The 19,575-nt window shown below is 38.3% G+C and overlaps 1 protein-coding gene across 3 annotated transcripts; it reads left to right on the top strand.

Annotated features, from left to right (window-relative positions):
* Positions 1 to 243: 243 nt before the first annotated feature.
* Positions 244 to 18,802, top strand: rk (G-protein coupled receptor rickets). Of its 3 annotated transcripts, none has more exons than XM_034335059.2 (13): positions 244 to 467; positions 11,336 to 11,407; positions 11,482 to 11,553; positions 11,706 to 11,774; positions 12,137 to 12,280; positions 12,380 to 12,520; positions 12,951 to 13,016; positions 13,159 to 13,302; positions 13,394 to 13,465; positions 13,645 to 13,937; positions 14,578 to 14,757; positions 14,869 to 15,063; positions 15,122 to 18,802. In XM_034335059.2, exons 1-13 carry the CDS (start codon positions 244 to 246, stop codon positions 16,516 to 16,518), a joined length of 3,069 nt encoding a protein of 1,022 aa, XP_034190950.1. In that variant the 3' UTR covers positions 16,519 to 18,802. The 3 variants fall into 3 exon arrangements, with proteins under 3 accessions (XP_034190950.1, XP_034190951.1, XP_034190952.1); XM_034335060.2 differs by having other exon boundaries at positions 14,638 to 14,757; XM_034335061.2 differs by lacking the exons at positions 244 to 467; positions 11,336 to 11,407 and having other exon boundaries at positions 11,508 to 11,553; positions 11,706 to 11,800.
* The last annotated feature ends 773 nt before the right edge of the window (positions 18,803 to 19,575 follow it).

A 19,575-nucleotide genomic window follows, 5' to 3' on the forward strand; every position in this document is an offset into this window, starting at 1 on the left:
GTCGGTCGGAACGAGTCGAAGGGGGGCAAGTGCGCGCGCGTTGCCTGATTCGCGAGCTTTGTAAGCTCTAACACGCCGCGTTCTTTCTATGCCGTGTTGTGTACACACGTCTTCTCGCTCGTCGAGGGAACACGCGTCTCGAAGTGCGATTGATAAATATAATGCGGTGAAGGTAAAACGTGTCCTGGGCGCGGCGACTCCGGCTGAAGGAAGGAAGGAAGAAAAGCTACCAAGGTGGCCGGCATGTGCACGCAGCCCTGTCGCGGCACCGCTGCTGCTGTCATTCTGACAATGTTCCTTTGCCGGATTTGTTCCGCCGAGGAGCAGCCGGGATCCTTGAACGGACCGGTCGTCCTGGAAACCTGTAACGTCACTGCCGATGGACGAGAGGTCACCTGTCGCGGTGCTGGCTTCCTGTCCATCCTGGATGTCACCGTACTCCCATCCAGTGTCAACCTTACAAGACTGTGAGTACACGTTCACGATATATGTACGCATGTGTTCTCACGGGCGTCTTATTGCGACGGATTTTCGCTTCACTTCAGGTGCATCAGAGATTAATGATGCACGCAAGATCGTGTTACTTTTCTTCATTTTTTTTTTATCTTATTGTCTTTTAAGTTTTGTATCGAACGATACTCGAATCGATTTAGAACGTTTTAAAAACTGAACAATATTCAGAAAGAATTGCAACCGCGAATATTTTCAAATTTGAAATTTAACCGCCATTAATATTTCTTTTATATAGGTTATGCGCTCCTCTCGCTTACTTAGTATCAGATTTCAAAACAAGGAATTTTATTCATGAATTAGCATTAATAAATTAGTATTTAAATTTTATTCTAGAGTATTGCATGCATATCTATATGTTACAAAGTTCTATCATATATATGTATATACGAAACGAAAGCGAGATGAAAGAGATTCCACGGTCGAAGAGCAAAAGGTATAACCATGTTGATCGTGCGAAATCTTTCGGGCAGCTTGAAAACGGCAAGAAAAAACGAACGACACGCGATTCAAGCTTTTTCCTGGCCTGAATTCCATCTGAAAGTATTCTTCGAAACAACTTAACCGTAGTTTTCTCGCAGAGTGAGGCAGAGTCCCGCCTGTCCTCGTCTGACTTGCTACGGTGCATACTACTACTCGAGTCTATTTCCGTTTTGTTTCTTTTATCGTTATTATAGTTATTTTTCCTTAGCTCTACTTAGAAATTTATATGTTTAAAAAAATAATAATAAATAATAATAATAATATTTTTATAACAATTGTCCTTCCGGAAATGTGGTTGGGGCTAAAATTGTGCCGCGAAATATAACTACAAAAAGGAAAATCAAGTTAAGCGGTGTTGAAAAATGCTTAGCATAGAATCACTACACCCCCGTAATCCGTAAAAGGGTTAAATAGGATACGTAAGAAATTACGCTCGATGACGAACGTTTCCAAGAATAAAGGAACGAGCCTTTACGCGTAGAAGGAAGATCTTCTAAAGGCAAAAGCATAATCCCGTACAAGTACAGTGACGTCGCGACCTACATAGCTAGAGGTTGATCCTTCTTCACTAGAAGACAGTCGATATTTTATAGAGTACCGTTTAGGATCAAGGAAACAACGAGAAATTTATGTAGCCGTTCGCGTACTGATTTCTTCTTCTTGAATCTTCAAAATATCCTGATGATCGAGTAGAGACACGGATACCTTTCAACGTCTCTCAAAGAGCTTTCGTTCTGGTCGAGTTTTCTGAGAGAAGGTCGATTTGAAAAAAGGAGTAAGATCGCGTGAAAGCCGAGAGGAGGAGGACACTTGAAAAGAGGAGTAATTTATCTTTCGCTCCGGTGAATCGGCTGATTAATCGCGGACTGCTTAGTAGACTGGAAATTGGAATCGCTGGAAATTATTAGCTGTTATCGCTTTTCACAGCGGTTGGTAGATCGACCAAGAAACAGTATCCTCGTGATTTCTTTCCTCATTATTTAACGGGTTAAATTTTTTCAAATTAAACTTTGCAATAGGAAATGTCTCAGTTATATGGAAAATATAATTAGAAATGATATTAGAAATTGATGAATGGAACTAATTAAAAGAATAAGCTTTTAGCGGTGGCGTCGACGTTAAAGGATGAATGAAAAGTTTCGGCCGCGATCTCTGTTCCTTTCCAGTCGAGAGCGAGCACGGTTTTCTATAAATATTTTCGATGTTGCGGTGTGCAGCAACGCAACTTGCCGCTGCGCTTTTAAAACGGTCCTGATTTATTTTTCGGCGAGCGGAAAATTAATCGGCCCCTAACGCGGCGAGATATCGGTCGCTGAAAGGGCAGATGTAGAGCTGTCTTTATGTAATAAATGGAGCAACTGTTGATCGCGGAACGATTGCCAGAAACTGGATTTCCTTCGAGAAAAATTTATGTTATGCTACTTACGTTTTTCGCGCTTCCTTGGCCGTTATTCCCCCGATAAATTTCATTCTTTACGCTTCAAACTGACGACTCATCCTCTCTATTCTATATCATCCGTTTAGTACAAATCCGTGGTAAGGAAATCGATATTATCAATTAGCGTAGATTAATTAATTCGTTATACGTATAGAATCAAGATGTAAAGTGTTAAGGGGAAAAAGTTTATCGATGTTCTAACGACCTATGGTAGTTATCCTGCTCGCGTGGCGCGTAATTACGCTAAAACATCATTGTCAGGCTCGATAAGTTTCCTTAAAGCTTACTGTCGCTCGTAATTACGAAGTTGATCGTAGGATGCTTTAGAAGTCATTTCGATTTCAATTAGAGCACGTCTCGTTATCGTATACCTGTTAATAGTGTGCTGATAACATTTATATTGAAGTATGATAGAAATTTCTAATACTTTTTGTATAAGACAAAAAAATTTAAGTCGTCTTAACGCGATTTAATTTCGTATAATCACAGATATGAAAGTCTACCTAAAGTATATTTTATCATTTGATAACCCACGAAATTTCGTAGAAACTCTTTCCATTGATATCACAAGATACGAATTCGGATTTTGTATTTTAAGTTACTTAAATTTGCATTTTTGAGAAAATTCCTAGTATCAGTTACCGATGACCTCCGTGATAATGAATGAAGAATCGCGTGGAAGAAAATTTTCTGAAAATCAAGCATTCCGTGCCAGATTCCATCCGAGTGACGAGTCGCGATATGGGTCAGGATGAACTATCCAGATTCCTGGAGATCGGGTGAAAAGTTGAAAAATCCAGGGAAACGTATACAGGCGTGACACGTTCGGACTGTCATCTCGATGAAAGGCGCCCATAAAGGAAAAAACAAAGAATCACGTCTTGGCGAAATCAATTCGAGCGTCGTGAAAGAATCTCGAGCAGACTTAAGCCGATCGAGCCGGCAATCCGGAAATATTCGTGTCACATCTGTACCGGATACATCACTTTTCTTAGGCCACGCTCAGGCTGCGCTCGAAAACGAGTTCATCGCGAGCACACGTGCCTTTTCAATGATTCTCCGTCACTCTGAATCGCGACTTTTCTTGCAAATTATTTTTTCCTGAAAACCCTTTTAACACAGATGGGCGCAGCTTCAATTTCTATAGGAAAGTTAATTTTAAGTTTGATAATAATCTACAAAAATTTCCCTTATTCATCAACGATTTCATTCGCTAGTTCACGTACTATACTACGTGATCACTAGTTCGTTAATCACTACGCAGACTTTCACTTTGTTGCTTTTAAGATAATTCTTACTTCTTGCCAAACAAAATTTCCTAATTATTTCAGAGTTACGGTGATACTACCTGTTATCAAGTGTTTCTTGTTTTTTTTTCTTGAAGGAAATTGAATGAAAATGCTCGAGGCTTAAATATTTTCAAACGAGCATGCTCGAAAGCCGGATCATATGGGATAATAATCAAATTTCGAAATATTCCTTTTCCGTGCAGGCAAATGGGTCGAATTTGGCAATGGTCAGTGGAATTACTTTCACAATAACGTCATGTACACGCGATTCACGTCACGAACGTGACCAACATGATTAATAGCTTTCTTCGGGCCTTCTAGATGTTTATGTTACTCTATCAGATATCAAACCCATAATACCTTGCAGCAAAACCTTAATTATGGAAAACTATTAAACAGCTTTCTGATAATAAAAACGCCAACAGCCGTATATTTTAAGAATGGTAAAAATTTATAGCTTCCATATGTTTTTAACACTTTAACACTTTGTATTTCCGTTTCATGGACATTGGACCGGAAACACAATCGCGTAGAATGTAATTTTTATACTGACAATAAGTCATTGAAAATAGGTTTTGTCGTAACAAAAATTTATCGATACCAAGTGTAATAAAAAGATAGCGATAATAAAAATTTTAAAATAGTTTGTTTTTCATAGCGAAACCAGGGTCACTTTGAGTTCTCTAAATGGAACCATATATATCTTTCTTTTCCATTATATTTTGGACGACACTCAAACGAATTATCGCGTGTGTTCAATCATCGGTAGTTCTACATTCGATGTTTAATTCATGATAATCAAGTTCAAGTTGTATATCATCGAGGTGACATAATTGTTGCATAACGAGGCGAAAATTTCTACTCGACAAGGTCATAGAGAAGGATTAATTTCCTCTAGAATGGCAATAAAAGTTTTAATATTTTCCTTGAAAAGAAAGTCCAGAAGTCTATCTCAGACTCGACGACTTACTTTTCCATAGGATTCAGAAAAGGAAAGCTCCATTGAATCATGACGCGTATCAAGAGCAGATCGAGGACAAAGGAAAGCTTTCGTAGTAACTTTAGTCCTGGTCTCGTATAGGAAGAATCGATAGCATAGTGTACTTTGTACGTGTATCCAAAGAAAATACGTATGTGTATTTAAGTAGCAGCTTCCTAGATGCGTTTTTAGCGTCGCTAAACGCTCTCTGCTTTTACCACCAAAAACACAGAACATAGGAAACATTGTTCGGTTCTCTAATAAAAAATCGTTTACAAGTATCCGGGAAGAAAACATGTTTTGATTCTTGGGTAATGGCATGAAATACCCTGACAGATGGATCTTTTCAATTATTCTTAAACCACAACCAAGAAGCAATTGAAGTTCAAGTTCGATGTATAAATCTTTAAAGCTCTTTAAATAATCCAGGTGTACACGTTCTACCTTTATTGATTCTCTTTCTTTTTAGAAGCAAATGTTGATTTTCATCGCCTTCGCATTATTCTTTTACGGCAGCACGAACTTGATATTAATTCAGAAAGATTAAGAACTTATCCTGTCGACAAGATTAGGAGAGGGCGAGGGATATTATTAATGCGAAACTCGTTCGTTTTGCGTGTCGATCGGAATCTATTAAGGAAGGTTATCACCAAGGTGGTCGGTAACATTAAAAAAGTATCTTTTCTTTCATAACTATAGAAACGGGATGCGCGTGCGTAAGCCGGCTCGATCGATGTGTAGAAATGTGCAGGGAACACAGAAACCACATAGAAACAATGAGATTCTATGGAAGAATCCCGCTGTTCTTTAAGAAGAAAAATTTCTCGAAATTCTTTTATTAAGAAAGTTAAAGCCAATTGGAAAATTTTCAATTTCATTATCAGAAATTCCCGGTTGCTTCCCTCTAAACGACCCCCATAATCTTATCGTCAGGATCAATTTTTCTTCCTTCGATGACTAATAGCCGGAACAGTGCGTTTATGAATTTCAAAAGAAGCGATTCCATGGCGTCCACTTCCGTTACCAAAAGCAATCGATCATTCTGACTTGCGCTATTAATTTTTCTCTTCGCTCCTTCCTTATACGAACTGCATCGTATCTTACTGACAAGTAAACATCGATCCATTTCATGTAAGATGAAGAATTCATCAAAATACAGGATTTATTGATTTTTCGGCAAAAAGTAAGCCGAGTCTTCCTCGTTTCATCATGACTTTCTTCGATATCCTTAGTGGTCTGAGGTAGATCCTTTGCTTAGGAAATTTGATCAATCTCTTTTTTCTTTGATATAAGACTTTTAGATTCTTCGACTGAATTGACCCTTAAATTTTCCTATTCGATACTTCCCGGTACGTGTATCTCGTATCATCCTTGAGAAGCTTTCCGCAAGGTCTTCCGGAAGCTAACAATTCCCGACAGTCGATCAACTTTGTTCAAGTTTTCCTGACCCCTCGAATCGTGTTTAACCGGTTAAGATGGTATCGATCGACGCACAGGGATCCGTAAAAGCATGGAAACGAGCAATGATCTGTCATTTCGTCGAACGGATCCTGTCTCGAGTAAGACATCCGCCTTGTCTCTCTGCATTTCATCGCAATACCTCCTTTTTCTACCATCTCATTGAGCAAATACGAGAGACGATAAAAAAATATATACCCGTACTATTTCTCTTAAAAGCGAACGTTGTTAACAGGTCGCCGATGATTATGCAAAATTGGAATTCACAAATTTTCAAGTTTGAAATGTTTGTTGAAGAAATTAATGCTTAGGCAGATATAGCAAATAAACAAAGGAACTATCTGAGATTAATGGGGCAAATCTAGCAAGGTGTAAGTTTAGAACAAGGAACTTCACGTATATCGTTTTGTGTCTGGTTTAGCTTACGGTAAAGATTAATGCTACAGCAAGAATTGGGGCGTTAGTTTAGAAATAAAAAGAAAACTTCAGGTTCAGTATCGTAACTATATATCTACATATACTGTAAAGTACGATCGTTAAATTTTGCGTTCGGTGATCCAGGACAGAAAGTTGAGAAAGGAAGTTTAGGTATACTGTTTACTAGCTCGTTTCGTTAACCGCATCTCTAACAAAGTTATATGAAATTTCCTAAACTACATTTGGGATTATAACTTTATTTAAAAAAGTTTCAAACGAAGTTTTAACAGTGGAACAAGATTTGTATCTTTCATACCAGCTTAATATTTTGACAATGTAACAATAAGAGAAAACCATCGAGAGATTTTTAAATTAATAAAAAAAAGAGGAAAGTTTGGAAATGGAGAACATGATGGTTCCAATCGATTTTGTTCCTCTTGTGACAGAATCCATTGGAAGCATAGAAAAATCCGTCTCTTGTTTATGATCCATCATTTTTCACGAGTGTATCCGGAAAGTTTGACCGTCGTCGTATAAAAACTTTCATATGACAATGGTCTAGTGGGATCCGAAGCGAATTTCTGTTATCTATTCGGATTGATTTCGCGCGAACGATGCAAACAACCATCGGTTCGTTCTACTTTTTCTCCTATCTTAATGTTTCCTATACTAAACCGAACTTTGTTCTTCTTTATAAATCGTCACCCCGTCGATGGTTCGTTATCCAAAGATTAATTCACTTGGGAATATCAATTTAAAATAATTGAGAAAATATCAAAGGAGAATAATGGTGAGTTGATTATCGAAAATGATCGGTGTCCCTTATGGGGTTCGGTTGAAAAACCTTCCATTAACACCGATGACGTAGCAATGCATCTTTTCATGAGCGAAAGCCAACACCCATTAACGTAATATTACGTCAATTTTTCATGAGCGAAAGCTGACGATCCTTAATACATCCTCTGCTAAGTATAACCGAACAACTTGACACAATATTACTCTGCTCGTATATTTATCTCTTTAGCATGTTTGAAAAGAATACATGAATTCAGTAATTGAATTCGTTATTGTGCCTGGCTCTCCCTGAAATATCCCTCGCTTCTCCCAAGATATTGCACTCGATTTTACACCGGTGCATAGGTATCTCCCAGGGTGACATAATTACGAGTTTATTCGTCCGTGGAAGTTTAAAGTCAACAGGGCAATCGTATTACCTGACCTACTCGAAAGTTCAATCTCGTGTTTTACCGGATATATCAAGGAGAAGAGGACTTATTCCAGGCTTCGAGTAAGCATATTGAATCGATGTTCAATATTCGTGTCACGCACGCTTTTGGCATCCAAAGCCACATTGTTATACTGTCCCGAGAAAGTTTCGTTTGTAACTTGAAATAAGCTCGGAACGCGTGCTGGGCCAACGACTTGGAATCAAGGCCTTGGAAGATTTATTGAAATCTTAATTATTAGTAATAGTTCAAATTTACAATTTCAATCTTTCTATTTTCTATTTTATAAAAATGTTATTCGAAATAATATTTTTCTATATCTAATTTGCACTACCGGTTATCGATCACCCCCGCGATATCAATAATGATAATAATTAATATCATTTATGGTATTAGACATGATTGTTTCTAGTGTGCTAGTCAACGCGTATAGAACTGTACTCTCAAATATGTACCTGGACTACTGTAGTGTCTGACCACTGACTATTAATACTACTAACGCGACTTCAGCATCATAGCAAGTTTCAAACACATTGACAATAAAAAATAATTAGACACAATTAACCACCTTCCAAAGATTTCAGGAAATTCGCAATTTCTTCAGGTCCCTTTAGTCGTTGACCGTTTTCACACGTGCGTTTTTATGCTCAACTAGATGTGACAAAGTTTTAATTGCAGTCAACTTTCACGAACAGCGTTGAGGTCGAGAAGTTTTGCGTCAATTTGTCGCTCGTCTCTGCGAGTGACTCTTGTGAAATGTTTTGGGTCAACAAGTCTCTACTCGTTTGCCTAAAGTTCCACTGTAGTTAGAACGGAATGTCTATCTTTAGTTACAGTATCATTAATTCTGTAGCATTTGCAATGAACACTATATTTATATTTAGCATTTCTATCATTTTTCTATCCTTGATTTATACTCAATAGATTCGATGGGGAACACAGGTTTGTTTTCACAGGATAGGAAATTGAAGATCCCATTGGTGAAGGATCTCGTTTCGCGAATGATTTCATCGACAAAGTTCAGATTGGCTCGCAGAGAGGAGAATGCGAAGATATTCGAGTCATGGTAAATTCAATTAAAACAACGAACAGTCTATCGAATAAGTTTCAAACTTTCTTAATCACCGTACTGTATCAAAAGTTAGTTGTTCCCACCTTATGGGATCTCTCTCCTGTTCGAATCAAGTTATTATACTATTTCTTATAAGGATAGAGTTCCTATTACTTTGTCTATAATACGAATTATAATGAAAATTTAACATCATCTCATTTTGAATAAGTTCATTGTTTCGTTGTTGGATTATAAATCAAATGAGAAATAAAGAAACTTTTTGAATTTTTCATTTCAATTGTCGAGATTGAATGTTTTTCCAGCTAATAAAATTCATTGCATCCTCCATTTTTCCTCTCTCTCAGCTCATACTTCATCTTCGTAAGAATATTCTGAAAATGAAAGAGCCATAAATATGTCCCAGTTCTGACTAGCAGAATAGAAATCGTCCAACAGCGGACAAATTGAATGAATGTTACATAAAATGGAGCAAATCTTGTTTCATGTAACAGCCACTTCGTTAACGAATTGTATTGTAACGTCATATTTTGAATTATACAAGTTTATTTTTAATTTGCCGAATGTATTTGTTTGAATTCGCGTGTACGTGAAGTATACGTGTACCGTTCAAATGTCAAACTGACAAAAAGGTTCTTCATCACGCGACACGACTTATATAGGCAACTGGCGTGCCTCCCCCACCACTGTTCTGCAGGAGTGGGGGTAGTGGGCCGTATAAATACAGGGCCCTCTCACCCGAGTTCTTTAGTCGCCTCCTAGCCATTAAGGTGGCAGGATCCCTGAAATGGAGGGGTCGTGACCATCGCGATGGCCGGACTCCTTACAGAGGAGGGGCGTATTATCCCCCGATCTTAATTAAACTATTAATTATGTGTATACTGCATAAAATAAATAACGAAACCATAAGTCTGAATGAAAATAACCAGAGCAGTCCTTCTAATGTTAACTAGGCGAATAAATCTTCGCGAATCCGAGCAAACAAAATGGAAATGGTCGTCCAAAGTGAATCATAAATAGAACGGAACGATGCAAATGTCTTAGCTGAACAATTTATGTCCTAATTAACGAAATTGATTGCCTCACTTAACGAAACAATATAGAAGCGTTTCTATCCGCGGATCTAGGTTGGGCAAGGTATAAAGAATCAAGCAATACGTTGTTTTATCGAATTTTTATGCTAATCAATGGCGAAAACTTCCGAATGAATTGAGAGTAGCTAGTAGCGCGAGCCACTTTATTCGACGAATTATTATTCCGAGTGACAGTATCGAATACCGATATTTATTATCAGGAACGAAATATCGTTGACTGGTCGGTGGAAACTCCGTGTATAATCCGGACGATCGTTGCTTTAATGGCACTGTTCGAGGCCGAGTGTGTCCTAGAAAACATTGCGTGAGCAACGACCGATTCCAGGTTAACTGGGAAAGTGATTCGCGTCTAGACGTTGAGATTTTCACTTTCGAACCACGGTTCACCTGCGCGATCTGACGCGACCTTGCGTGTCGTGGAAATCCGTCGGAAAGGGGTTTAAACGTCGATTATAGTACATATGTGTATATGTATCATAATCGAAGTAAGTGCAGAACGGAAATGACCGAGCATTGTACCCTTTAAGTTATCAAAATATCATCTATTTTTAACATCACCCCTTCAGTTATATTTTTAACCAGTCAAGCTATGAAAAATTTCTCGTAAATGCAAATTGAAAGGAAGGAACGATTTCCAGGCAATTACGTTCGGTTTATCCTGTTTCCTTTACTCGTAGCTTAAACTGCCAGCGTTTCACCGTACGCTGCATTAGTCGCGGAAAATATTGCTTAGGATACGCGCGAGGTTAACGTAAGGGAAAATCTGCAAGAGTCTGTAATTTATCTACTGATTTTCCATTTGACGCTATTTCGTCTGGTAATGGTATCAATTACACGCTGGTTATATCCCCTAACGGTCGCATAAATTTACCGATATCAAGCACGCTGCTACTTGAACCAACAAATATAGAATCACTGTTCGAGTGTGTTCGTCGGTTCAAAAAACAGCCGGCTAATTCAGAAACAGTAAGGTATCCCGTGTGTGGCAAACGAGGTGGTGGATTATCGAAGTAGAATTAGTCGGTGATAAACTCGACGAGTCTGGGATAGATCCGGTGAGAATTTGTAAGAACTCTAAACAGGGGAGAGTATAGGTCGTCAGAAACGTTCGACGAGTCTTAATGCTCTGAAAATATAGACGGTATAATACCGACGTTAGCTAATAAATTTTTCACTTTACGACTGTCTACTATTTGCATTCTTTCTTCTTCTTCTTCTCACTCTCTATTTTCTTTTTTACGCTCCTGTTTTTAGAAACAACTCGATACTGTTTTCATTAGTCACTCGTTCGGAGAAGATCGAGGACTCGAGTAATAACACTTCATTATATGTAGATTTTATATTTCTATTTTATCCGTTTATTACGTTGCAGAGATCTAACAAACAACAACATAACAGACATTCCAGTCCGTGCCTTCCATCGAGTTCCCAATCTTGAGGTGTTGTGAGTATATTAAATCAATTCAATCCAATCTTCATTTGCAGGTGTTTAATTTCGAAATACTATTTATTTTACAGGTTACTTCGACGAAATCGTTTACACACGATCGCCGACGGTGCATTCATAAACTTAACGAGCCTTCGAGTATTGTGAGTGTCTCGCAAAATCTTGCACAAAAATTAAAAAAACAAATTATTAAGAAAAAAGAATATTAGGTTGCTTGAGTAAACCGGAGGCCAGACAATCTCAAGAAATGCTCCGCGATTGTTAAAAAAGTTGTAATTCTCTGTCTGCTTTGTAGGGAGCTCGATGACAATTATTTAACAAAAATTCCGACCGCGATCGTTAAGCTCTCTGGCCTTGAAGACCTGTAAGTGTGCATCGATTAAGTAAAATGTAATTTGACAACTTTTTTTTACATTCTATGAACACCATTTTCTCCTCTCTCGAGTCGCGTCTCTCACTCTTTTCATTTCAGTTCGAGTCTTTCTCTTATATTTTATTTGCCATTTGTTTTCTATATTTTTAAAAATTCAATCTTACAACCTTTTTATTTTTTTTAAGTACAACTTGTAGTACAGAAATTTGAAAGAACTTTTATATCGATGCAACGCAACGAAATGTATTAGCAAAATAAACATCGTTCTGTTTGTTCCTTTTCATTTTTCGTTCTGAATGCACACGAAGGAAACAAAGAAAGTCGTATTCGTTTATGTTCCCTCGATTTCGTAGGTCGCTGTCGAACAACCGAATAGAAACGTTGGAGGAGCACGTTTTTCAACGTATCGCTAATCTACGTTCCCTCGATCTACGTGGTAATCCGATCAAACAGATACACGGGAGTACTTTTCAAAATCTACGGAAACTTCGTAAACTGTGAGTATTTCTCGCGGTATTCTACATTTCCGAAAGTAAATAATGAATAATTAGCACAGTAGAAATAGTTAAGAATCCTTTACCCATTATTTTATATAGAATTCTGTCTAATCTGAAAGAATTACGAATATTTCCAAATTTAAATGGGACACGATCATTGGAAGTATTAAGATTAGACCGTGCGCAAGTGAGCGAAGTTCCGAGAGACTTGTGCGAAGAATGCCCAAAATTGAAAAGTCTGTAAGTAATCGAGCCCTCTAATTTTTATTTAAATCAGAATACTGTACAAGCTTGGAAAGTATTATATAATAGAATTGCAGTTTGTGAAACCGTATCTTGTTGTTTAATCATTCGGTATACCCGAGAGAAAATTGCATTACTTCATATTCATTTAGCAAACGAAATTATATTCTCCGTGGTCGTAGAGCGATAAAGTTAAACCAGGGTGTAAATTCATTAGGTTGCATTAAGCTGTCCAATGCACTTTGTACGAAACTTTATCGCGGTAATTAATTTTCTATCGATCGAATCCGGTATACCTTAAATAAGATTTTAATACAATGAATCGCTGATTCAGCTATGCGATGGTCGGACAGATAGGGTGATTCGTTTTATGAAACATTTTTACCACTGAATATTCTTTGTTATTCAATCGTTTATTAATTTTCAGCGATATAAAATCAAATTACCTGACGGAGTTGCCGAATTTACGGAATTGTAGCGAATTGAGGGTTCTGTAAGTACATAATGCAGCCTAAACTTCATAATTTTTAACTGGAAAGAAGTTAATTCTGACAAACATTTTACTCTTCAACCATTTTGCCACGATTTTTGCTACTTATTAAGATGAAAAAGCGTATAAAAGTTTCTTTTTCTAGGGACTTTGCCAGTAACATGATTTCATCGTTGTTAGACGAGCCTTTCAGAGGTCTGAACATGCTGCACGACCTGCTTCTCTCGAATAACAAGTTACAAGTGATCCCAAGCGACGCGTTCACCGGCTTGTCGAGGTTGCAGGTATTGTAAGTGTCGTCGCTTCCAGTTAACCGTGATACAGTTAACTTTCCGCTTTATTGTTTTTGAAGAAAAAAAAAGAAAAGTTTGATATTTCAGGGACCTGGAAAACAATTACATCGAATACATTCATCCTGACGCGTTTAAGGAAACTAAAAATTTAGAAGACTTGTAAGTGCTAAATTACTAAGAAATTTTTATATTTTAAAAGGGCTACTATTGCTCTTTTAGCGGTTCTTTTAAAAATTCCGCGACGGCGCTTCTCACGTTTTCTCTCATTTTAGCGCCTAACAGCAGATGGCGCCACTTATTTAAAGCGGTCATTTTTAAATGAATATTTATTTTTTCAGAAATCTTGGGAACAACATATTTCCAGCACTGCCAACGCTAGGATTATCGGGTCTATTGCATCTTAAAACATTCAATAATCCTGCATTAAGGGAATTTCCATCACCGGAGAGATTTCCACGTGTACAAACAATGATACTGTCGTACGCTTATCACTGTTGCTCGTTTCTGTCCATCGAAGTTGAGGAACCGGTAACAAAATCGTCTGTACAAGAGTCTATCTTGTTCCCTACTGACAACGAGTTTGATATGAGCCTATGGAACTCGAGCTTTACCGATATCTGGCCACAGCTCAGTAAGTTTATTCAACAGCATCTCTTGCCGACATCTTTGAAGCTTCTGTTTCACATTTCTCATACCTGTTCCGCTTTCACGATAATATCTCATTAATTTCTTTCAGTAAAAAGTCACAGTTATCCAATCAACACACTTTATAGCAATTGCGCGTCGTACCAGCAATTTCTAACTTAATTATTAAGAAATGAATGAAATTCTCTTGTCTCAAGTTCCTTTTCTTCAAATTTTTTATTTAACTCTTGTTATCTTTTCGTTCGCGGTTTGCTCGACACTTAAATGCTGCAAAGAGGAAACCCATTTCCGTTGTTCAATCGTCGAACACGAATTTTCAAAATTCTCTTTGGCCTATATGCGCAATTATCACACGACAATAAAATAAACACTCGACACTCGAGCTTTTCTCATCGTTTACTCTCTGCTCGGACTATCAAATGCGCTCAAAATCAGCTTACATGATCTCTCAGCGATCATCAATGGCGAATCTAAAAATAATCTTGCAATTGGTGAAACATTAAAACAAGCGTTGACTTTCAAGTACGCGATATGTTTTTTAGATTTGCCATACATCATCTTTCCAATTAAAAATTTAAAAAAAAAAAAGAGACACTTTGCAGCACTGAAGTGATGACGTTTTTTAGATAACATGACCGACAAATTTGGCTCGCAAATAAATGAACTTTGGGCTAACTTTGGTTCAGATTTTACGTACCCTGGTAACCTGCCCTCGTATGTTGAGGATTATTTTGAAGAGCAGAACAACCGAGCTACGCTGCCAGCTCAGACACTGCCCTCGCACGTACAGTGCCTACCTCAACCTGGTATGTTTTAACGATAAATCTCTTGACAGCTTAACACTCTACAGTCCACCGTTTGCATATTTTAACGAAAAGTTAGGAATTCAGTTCGTTCTATCCTTACGACGTTTCCAGGTCCCTTCTTGCCGTGCCAAGATCTCTTCGACTGGTGGACGCTACGCTGTGGTGTATGGGTAGTTTTTCTGTTAGCCATGCTGGGCAATGGAACGGTGGTATTTGTATTAATATTCTCCAGAAGCAAAATGGACGTTCCTAGATTCCTAGTTTGTAATTTGGCTGCGGCAGATTTTTTCATGGGCATTTATTTAGGTAAATAAAATACATCACACTTATAAAAATCATTGCTGAACTCGCGTTTGAATCGTAGGTCTACTGGCAGTGGTGGATGCATCGACGTTAGGAGAATTCAGAAAATACGCCATCCCTTGGCAAACCTCGGCCGGGTGTCAGTTAGCCGGATTCCTAGGTGTGCTAAGCTCTGAGTTGAGCGTGTACACGTTAGCGGTGATCACGTTAGAGAGAAACTATGCCATAACTCATGCGATGCATTTGAACAAAAGACTGTCCTTAAAACACGCTGGCTACATAATGACAGCGGGCTGGTGTTTCGCCGTGTCGATGGCCAGTTTGCCACTAGTCGGTATTTCGGATTACAGAAAGTTCGCTATATGTTTGCCGTTCGAGACAAACGGTAACGCCGCGCTCGCATACGTGATCTTTTTGATGTTGATCAACGGCGTCGCGTTCTTGATACTGATGGGATGTTACTTGAAGATGTACTGCGCGATCAGAGGTTCCCAAGCGTGGAACTCTAACGATTCTAGGATAGCCAAGCGAATGGCGCTGTTGGTGTTCACAGACTTCCTCTGTTGGTCCCCGATAGCGTTCTTCTCTCTGACAGCCACCTTTGGATTGCAGTTGGTCTCTTTAGAACAGGCCAAGGTATTCGCGGTGTTCGTGTTACCGTTAAACTCTTGCTGCAATCCGTTTCTCTATGCCATACTGACGAAGCAGTTCAAAAAGGACTGCGTGTTGATATGCAAGGCGATCGAGGAGTCCCGAGTGACCCGTGGGATAGGCAGGTGTCGGCATAGCTCGAACTTTAGCAATAGACAGACACCTGTTAACACGAACAGTCTAGTAGATCGGTCCTCCCGCGATAATCAAATGCCTTGCGCTTGTAACTCGAGGCTACTCGAGACAAGTCAGTGTTCCGGTTACCGAAGATGGGGTACCAGGATACTGTGGCCTTGCGCCAAGGACACGAGGCCTCGCCATGCTCGTAGCGACCAGTACGCTTATCAGATAGCAGAGATCCAACAGAAGCAACACAAACGAGCCTCGTCGGTATCCTCCAGCGAGAACTTTTCCTCCTCGAGATCGGACTCCTGGAGGCAGACGCATCATTGCGGTATTCCGTTGAGGTTGCTCGATCCAAAGAGGAGAGCCTCCTCCTGGTTGATCACTAGGAAACCATCGCAAGACTCGAATCTCAGCTCGTCGAGGAACGACTCGTCCGGGTCTGCTACAACTGCCAGCACCAGCACCTGGAGGATCTCAAGATCCAGCGCGTCTCTAGAGGTGACCGCGAGGAACACGCCGAGACCGGCAAGGTCGAAGCCAAGACTGACCCGACAGCTGGCTATCCAGGAACCTGAACCGCCAGGATCTCCTAGCAGACTGGCTGTCAGGTTACTAGCGACCATACCGTCCGCGGCTGAGACCAGTGATCAACAAGATGACGACAATACGCCGCAGAACTAGGACGAGCTCGAGTATAAGGTATCTCTGTTCTCCTATGAGATTATAGTCAGTTCTAATGGACTAAATATGGGTCTAGTTTGCTCCTGAACGGTTTCAGTATTACAAGCGTCCTCTGAGAGGTGGAGCTGAGCGTGTGTGTCAGTCGCTGTTTTCTACAGAGCGATTATTAATTGAATGTTTGAGTTTTTATTATAGCCCAAACGAGGATTAACGCGTTGAATGCCGTGGAGATCACTGGTGAATGGCGCGACAAATTTATTTTAATTCAGTTATTAAGAATTGCTCTGTATTGTTAAGCGACCTTTTACTGCTAAGATAGGAGTCGAGGACATCGTAGAAGAAAGAAGAGAAGAATCAAAGGACGATTTAGCAAAATTTCTTCTTTCAACGTTTTATCAAGTTTCTTTCAAACCTGTTAAACGTTGAAAGAAGAAGATTGAAACAACTTGTATTCTCTTTGTACAATTATTACTTATGCAACTGTGTTGGTAGACGTGATCTACATTTTATCAACCGTCCGTGTTTACGCGTGCACACTATTGTTGCATACAATAGTCATATTCGTTAGATACTGCCAAGTTTTTCAGACACACAGCCTTTGACGTGTTCACTGTCCGATTCAACTCTTTGAGGTAATGAACGCGTTAATTATATAGCGTTAATTGAGTCTGAGGTTTATTTAATAGAAATTTCATCGCAGGAATTCGTCAATTTCTTTCGAGAGAATTTTACCTTAAGAAAATGTTGAATATTGTAAGTTTAATTCTGTGACAGGGAACTGGACGTTCTGTGCATAGTTTTTGATTAAAATTAGAAGGATAAAGTATTTATTAATGAATTAAAAGGACACACGGTATATTTTTTTTCCTTTTTTTTTTTGTAAGGATTTCTTGGCTCAATTCGAGGAAGTGTTTTATTGTAAGGATCAGTATTTAAGATGAGAATCCAACTGATTGTTAATAGATGTGTTTGCGTTGTTATAAGACTGACGGTTTGTACAATTTCTCCCCATGAATATCTGATGCCCATTTCTAGTTAAAGATTATTATGAAATCGTTATGGCGTATAGATGTTTATACAGAGTTTTTGATTAATGAAATTAGTGTCCGCTAGTATTGGTTTATTAGGCTGGTTTGTTGTTGAATGTGTTGTTCGTTCTTCGTGCAGTTGTTGATGCCCCTCCGAACAAGATTTCCAGATGTAATACTTGTTCTTATAAAATCAATTGTTTTCTGAAATTCTGGAAGCTGGTATATCGTTATTTGGCATCATTGGCTGAAGATAAAAATGAACAAGATTTACATCTGGAAGTCTCGAATGTATGAACTGTTTGAATCTGAATTTTCGTTTGCTGCATCCATTTTAAGGAGAACATGTTTTGCGTGTGTGTCCGATCCGAACTATTTAATAACGTTTTTCTAATAAAACAACGTATTACGATAGAACGGTGTTAAAATTTTTCAACAATCGAGCATCAATCCAGAGTCTCTCCCAGCTATTGTGGAATTTCTTTTATTTTTGAAAAATGTCTCTGTCGCATTACAAGGAAGACCTTTCGCGCCACCGAGGTGACCAATCGTATAACAGTATTAATTAGGAATAATTTAAATATTTATCTAAAATAAATTCAACTTTGAATAAACCCTTGCTGTCGTCGCAAAAGTATACCTATACTACCAGCTGAATTGTATATAACTCTAGAATTATTCTTGCTTTCTTTTTATCTTTTTATATTGTAACATCAATTTTCGAATTTTATATGCATAAAATTTGAGTGTCTTTTATTGCTTGATAATTATTAAAAGAGAATTTTTACAATCTCATACCCTTAGCTGGTAGTATACATAAATTATAAGATAACATGTACCTTTTCTCAAACTGTGCATTCTCTCTCCCATTCTCATTCTTTTATTCCTACTTTCACTCTCTGTCTCTAATAGCAATTAGCGAATTGGATTCAGGTGGTCACTACGAGGTAATACAACATTAACAAGATATACATAATCTTAGAAACTGTCCCTTTATAAGTAAACGTCACTCGTAAATCATAGAACGTATTGCTCGTAGATCCTAAGGAATAACAACAAATCTCGTGGTCTCTTTTTCAATTAAGACACTGTAACAAAACTGACACATTTTATTCTCATACAATTATCGTTTGATGTTCGCTTTATCTTACAAAACGTAGATGGATCATTTCCTTGTTTCAAAACGGACAAGTCATTTGATATTGCAACGACCGTGAATATTGATAAGGCATGAATCTCGTGCTTGGACGGTATGATTCTTAATTTCCATTTTTTTTTTCTTTTTTCATTGAATTCCTATTTCAATTGCATTTAACCAGAACGATACACGAGGGTTGAACGAGGATTTATGGTTTACGCGAAGGGAGAAGTATCGCGAGGAGGTTGATAAAATTCACCCTCAGCTTTATTTCGTGATAAGGGGACCTCCATAAAAACGTCACAAGGTTTATCGATTCACAGTTATCAATTGAAGAGAATGAAAGGCGATTTTGGCATCCCCAATAAAAACTGGGGAATTAACAATAACTACGAGTCTGGGTCATAATTGACACGACTTCACCTCCTAAATTTTAAAAATCTTTAGAATGCAAATAAAAATTCGTAATCGGTCAGTTTCGATGAGTTAATCATTTTTGTTAAGCATATTTCGGTAATTAGAGGATCGTGTTAATCCGGAAGACCTCGGTAGCTGTGACTTTATAAAATTTCCTTCGAATTCTTAAATGTAACAATGTGCTTTCAATTACCTACTAATTGAGCCTAAAGTATCAACTATCGTTTCGCTTATTTCCATAGTACGTTTATCGAACTTGGTCCATTGAACTTCAGATTCTTCCATTATTGCTCTTTTATGGTACACCTATTCACATAGTCAATATAATACATACTTTCTCGGGGAAAAGTCACCTAACACAGCTACATAATTCCCCAATTTTTAGTTCTCAATTCCATCTAGAAATATGATTTAGTATCTTGAAGGATATTAAAAATTTGGCAAAAACTGATATCTATTAATTTTAATAGGATG

This window comes from Osmia lignaria, chromosome 14, assembly GCF_051020975.1.
Source record: "Osmia lignaria lignaria isolate PbOS001 chromosome 14, iyOsmLign1, whole genome shotgun sequence".
NCBI lineage: Eukaryota > Metazoa > Arthropoda > Insecta > Hymenoptera > Megachilidae > Osmia > Osmia lignaria.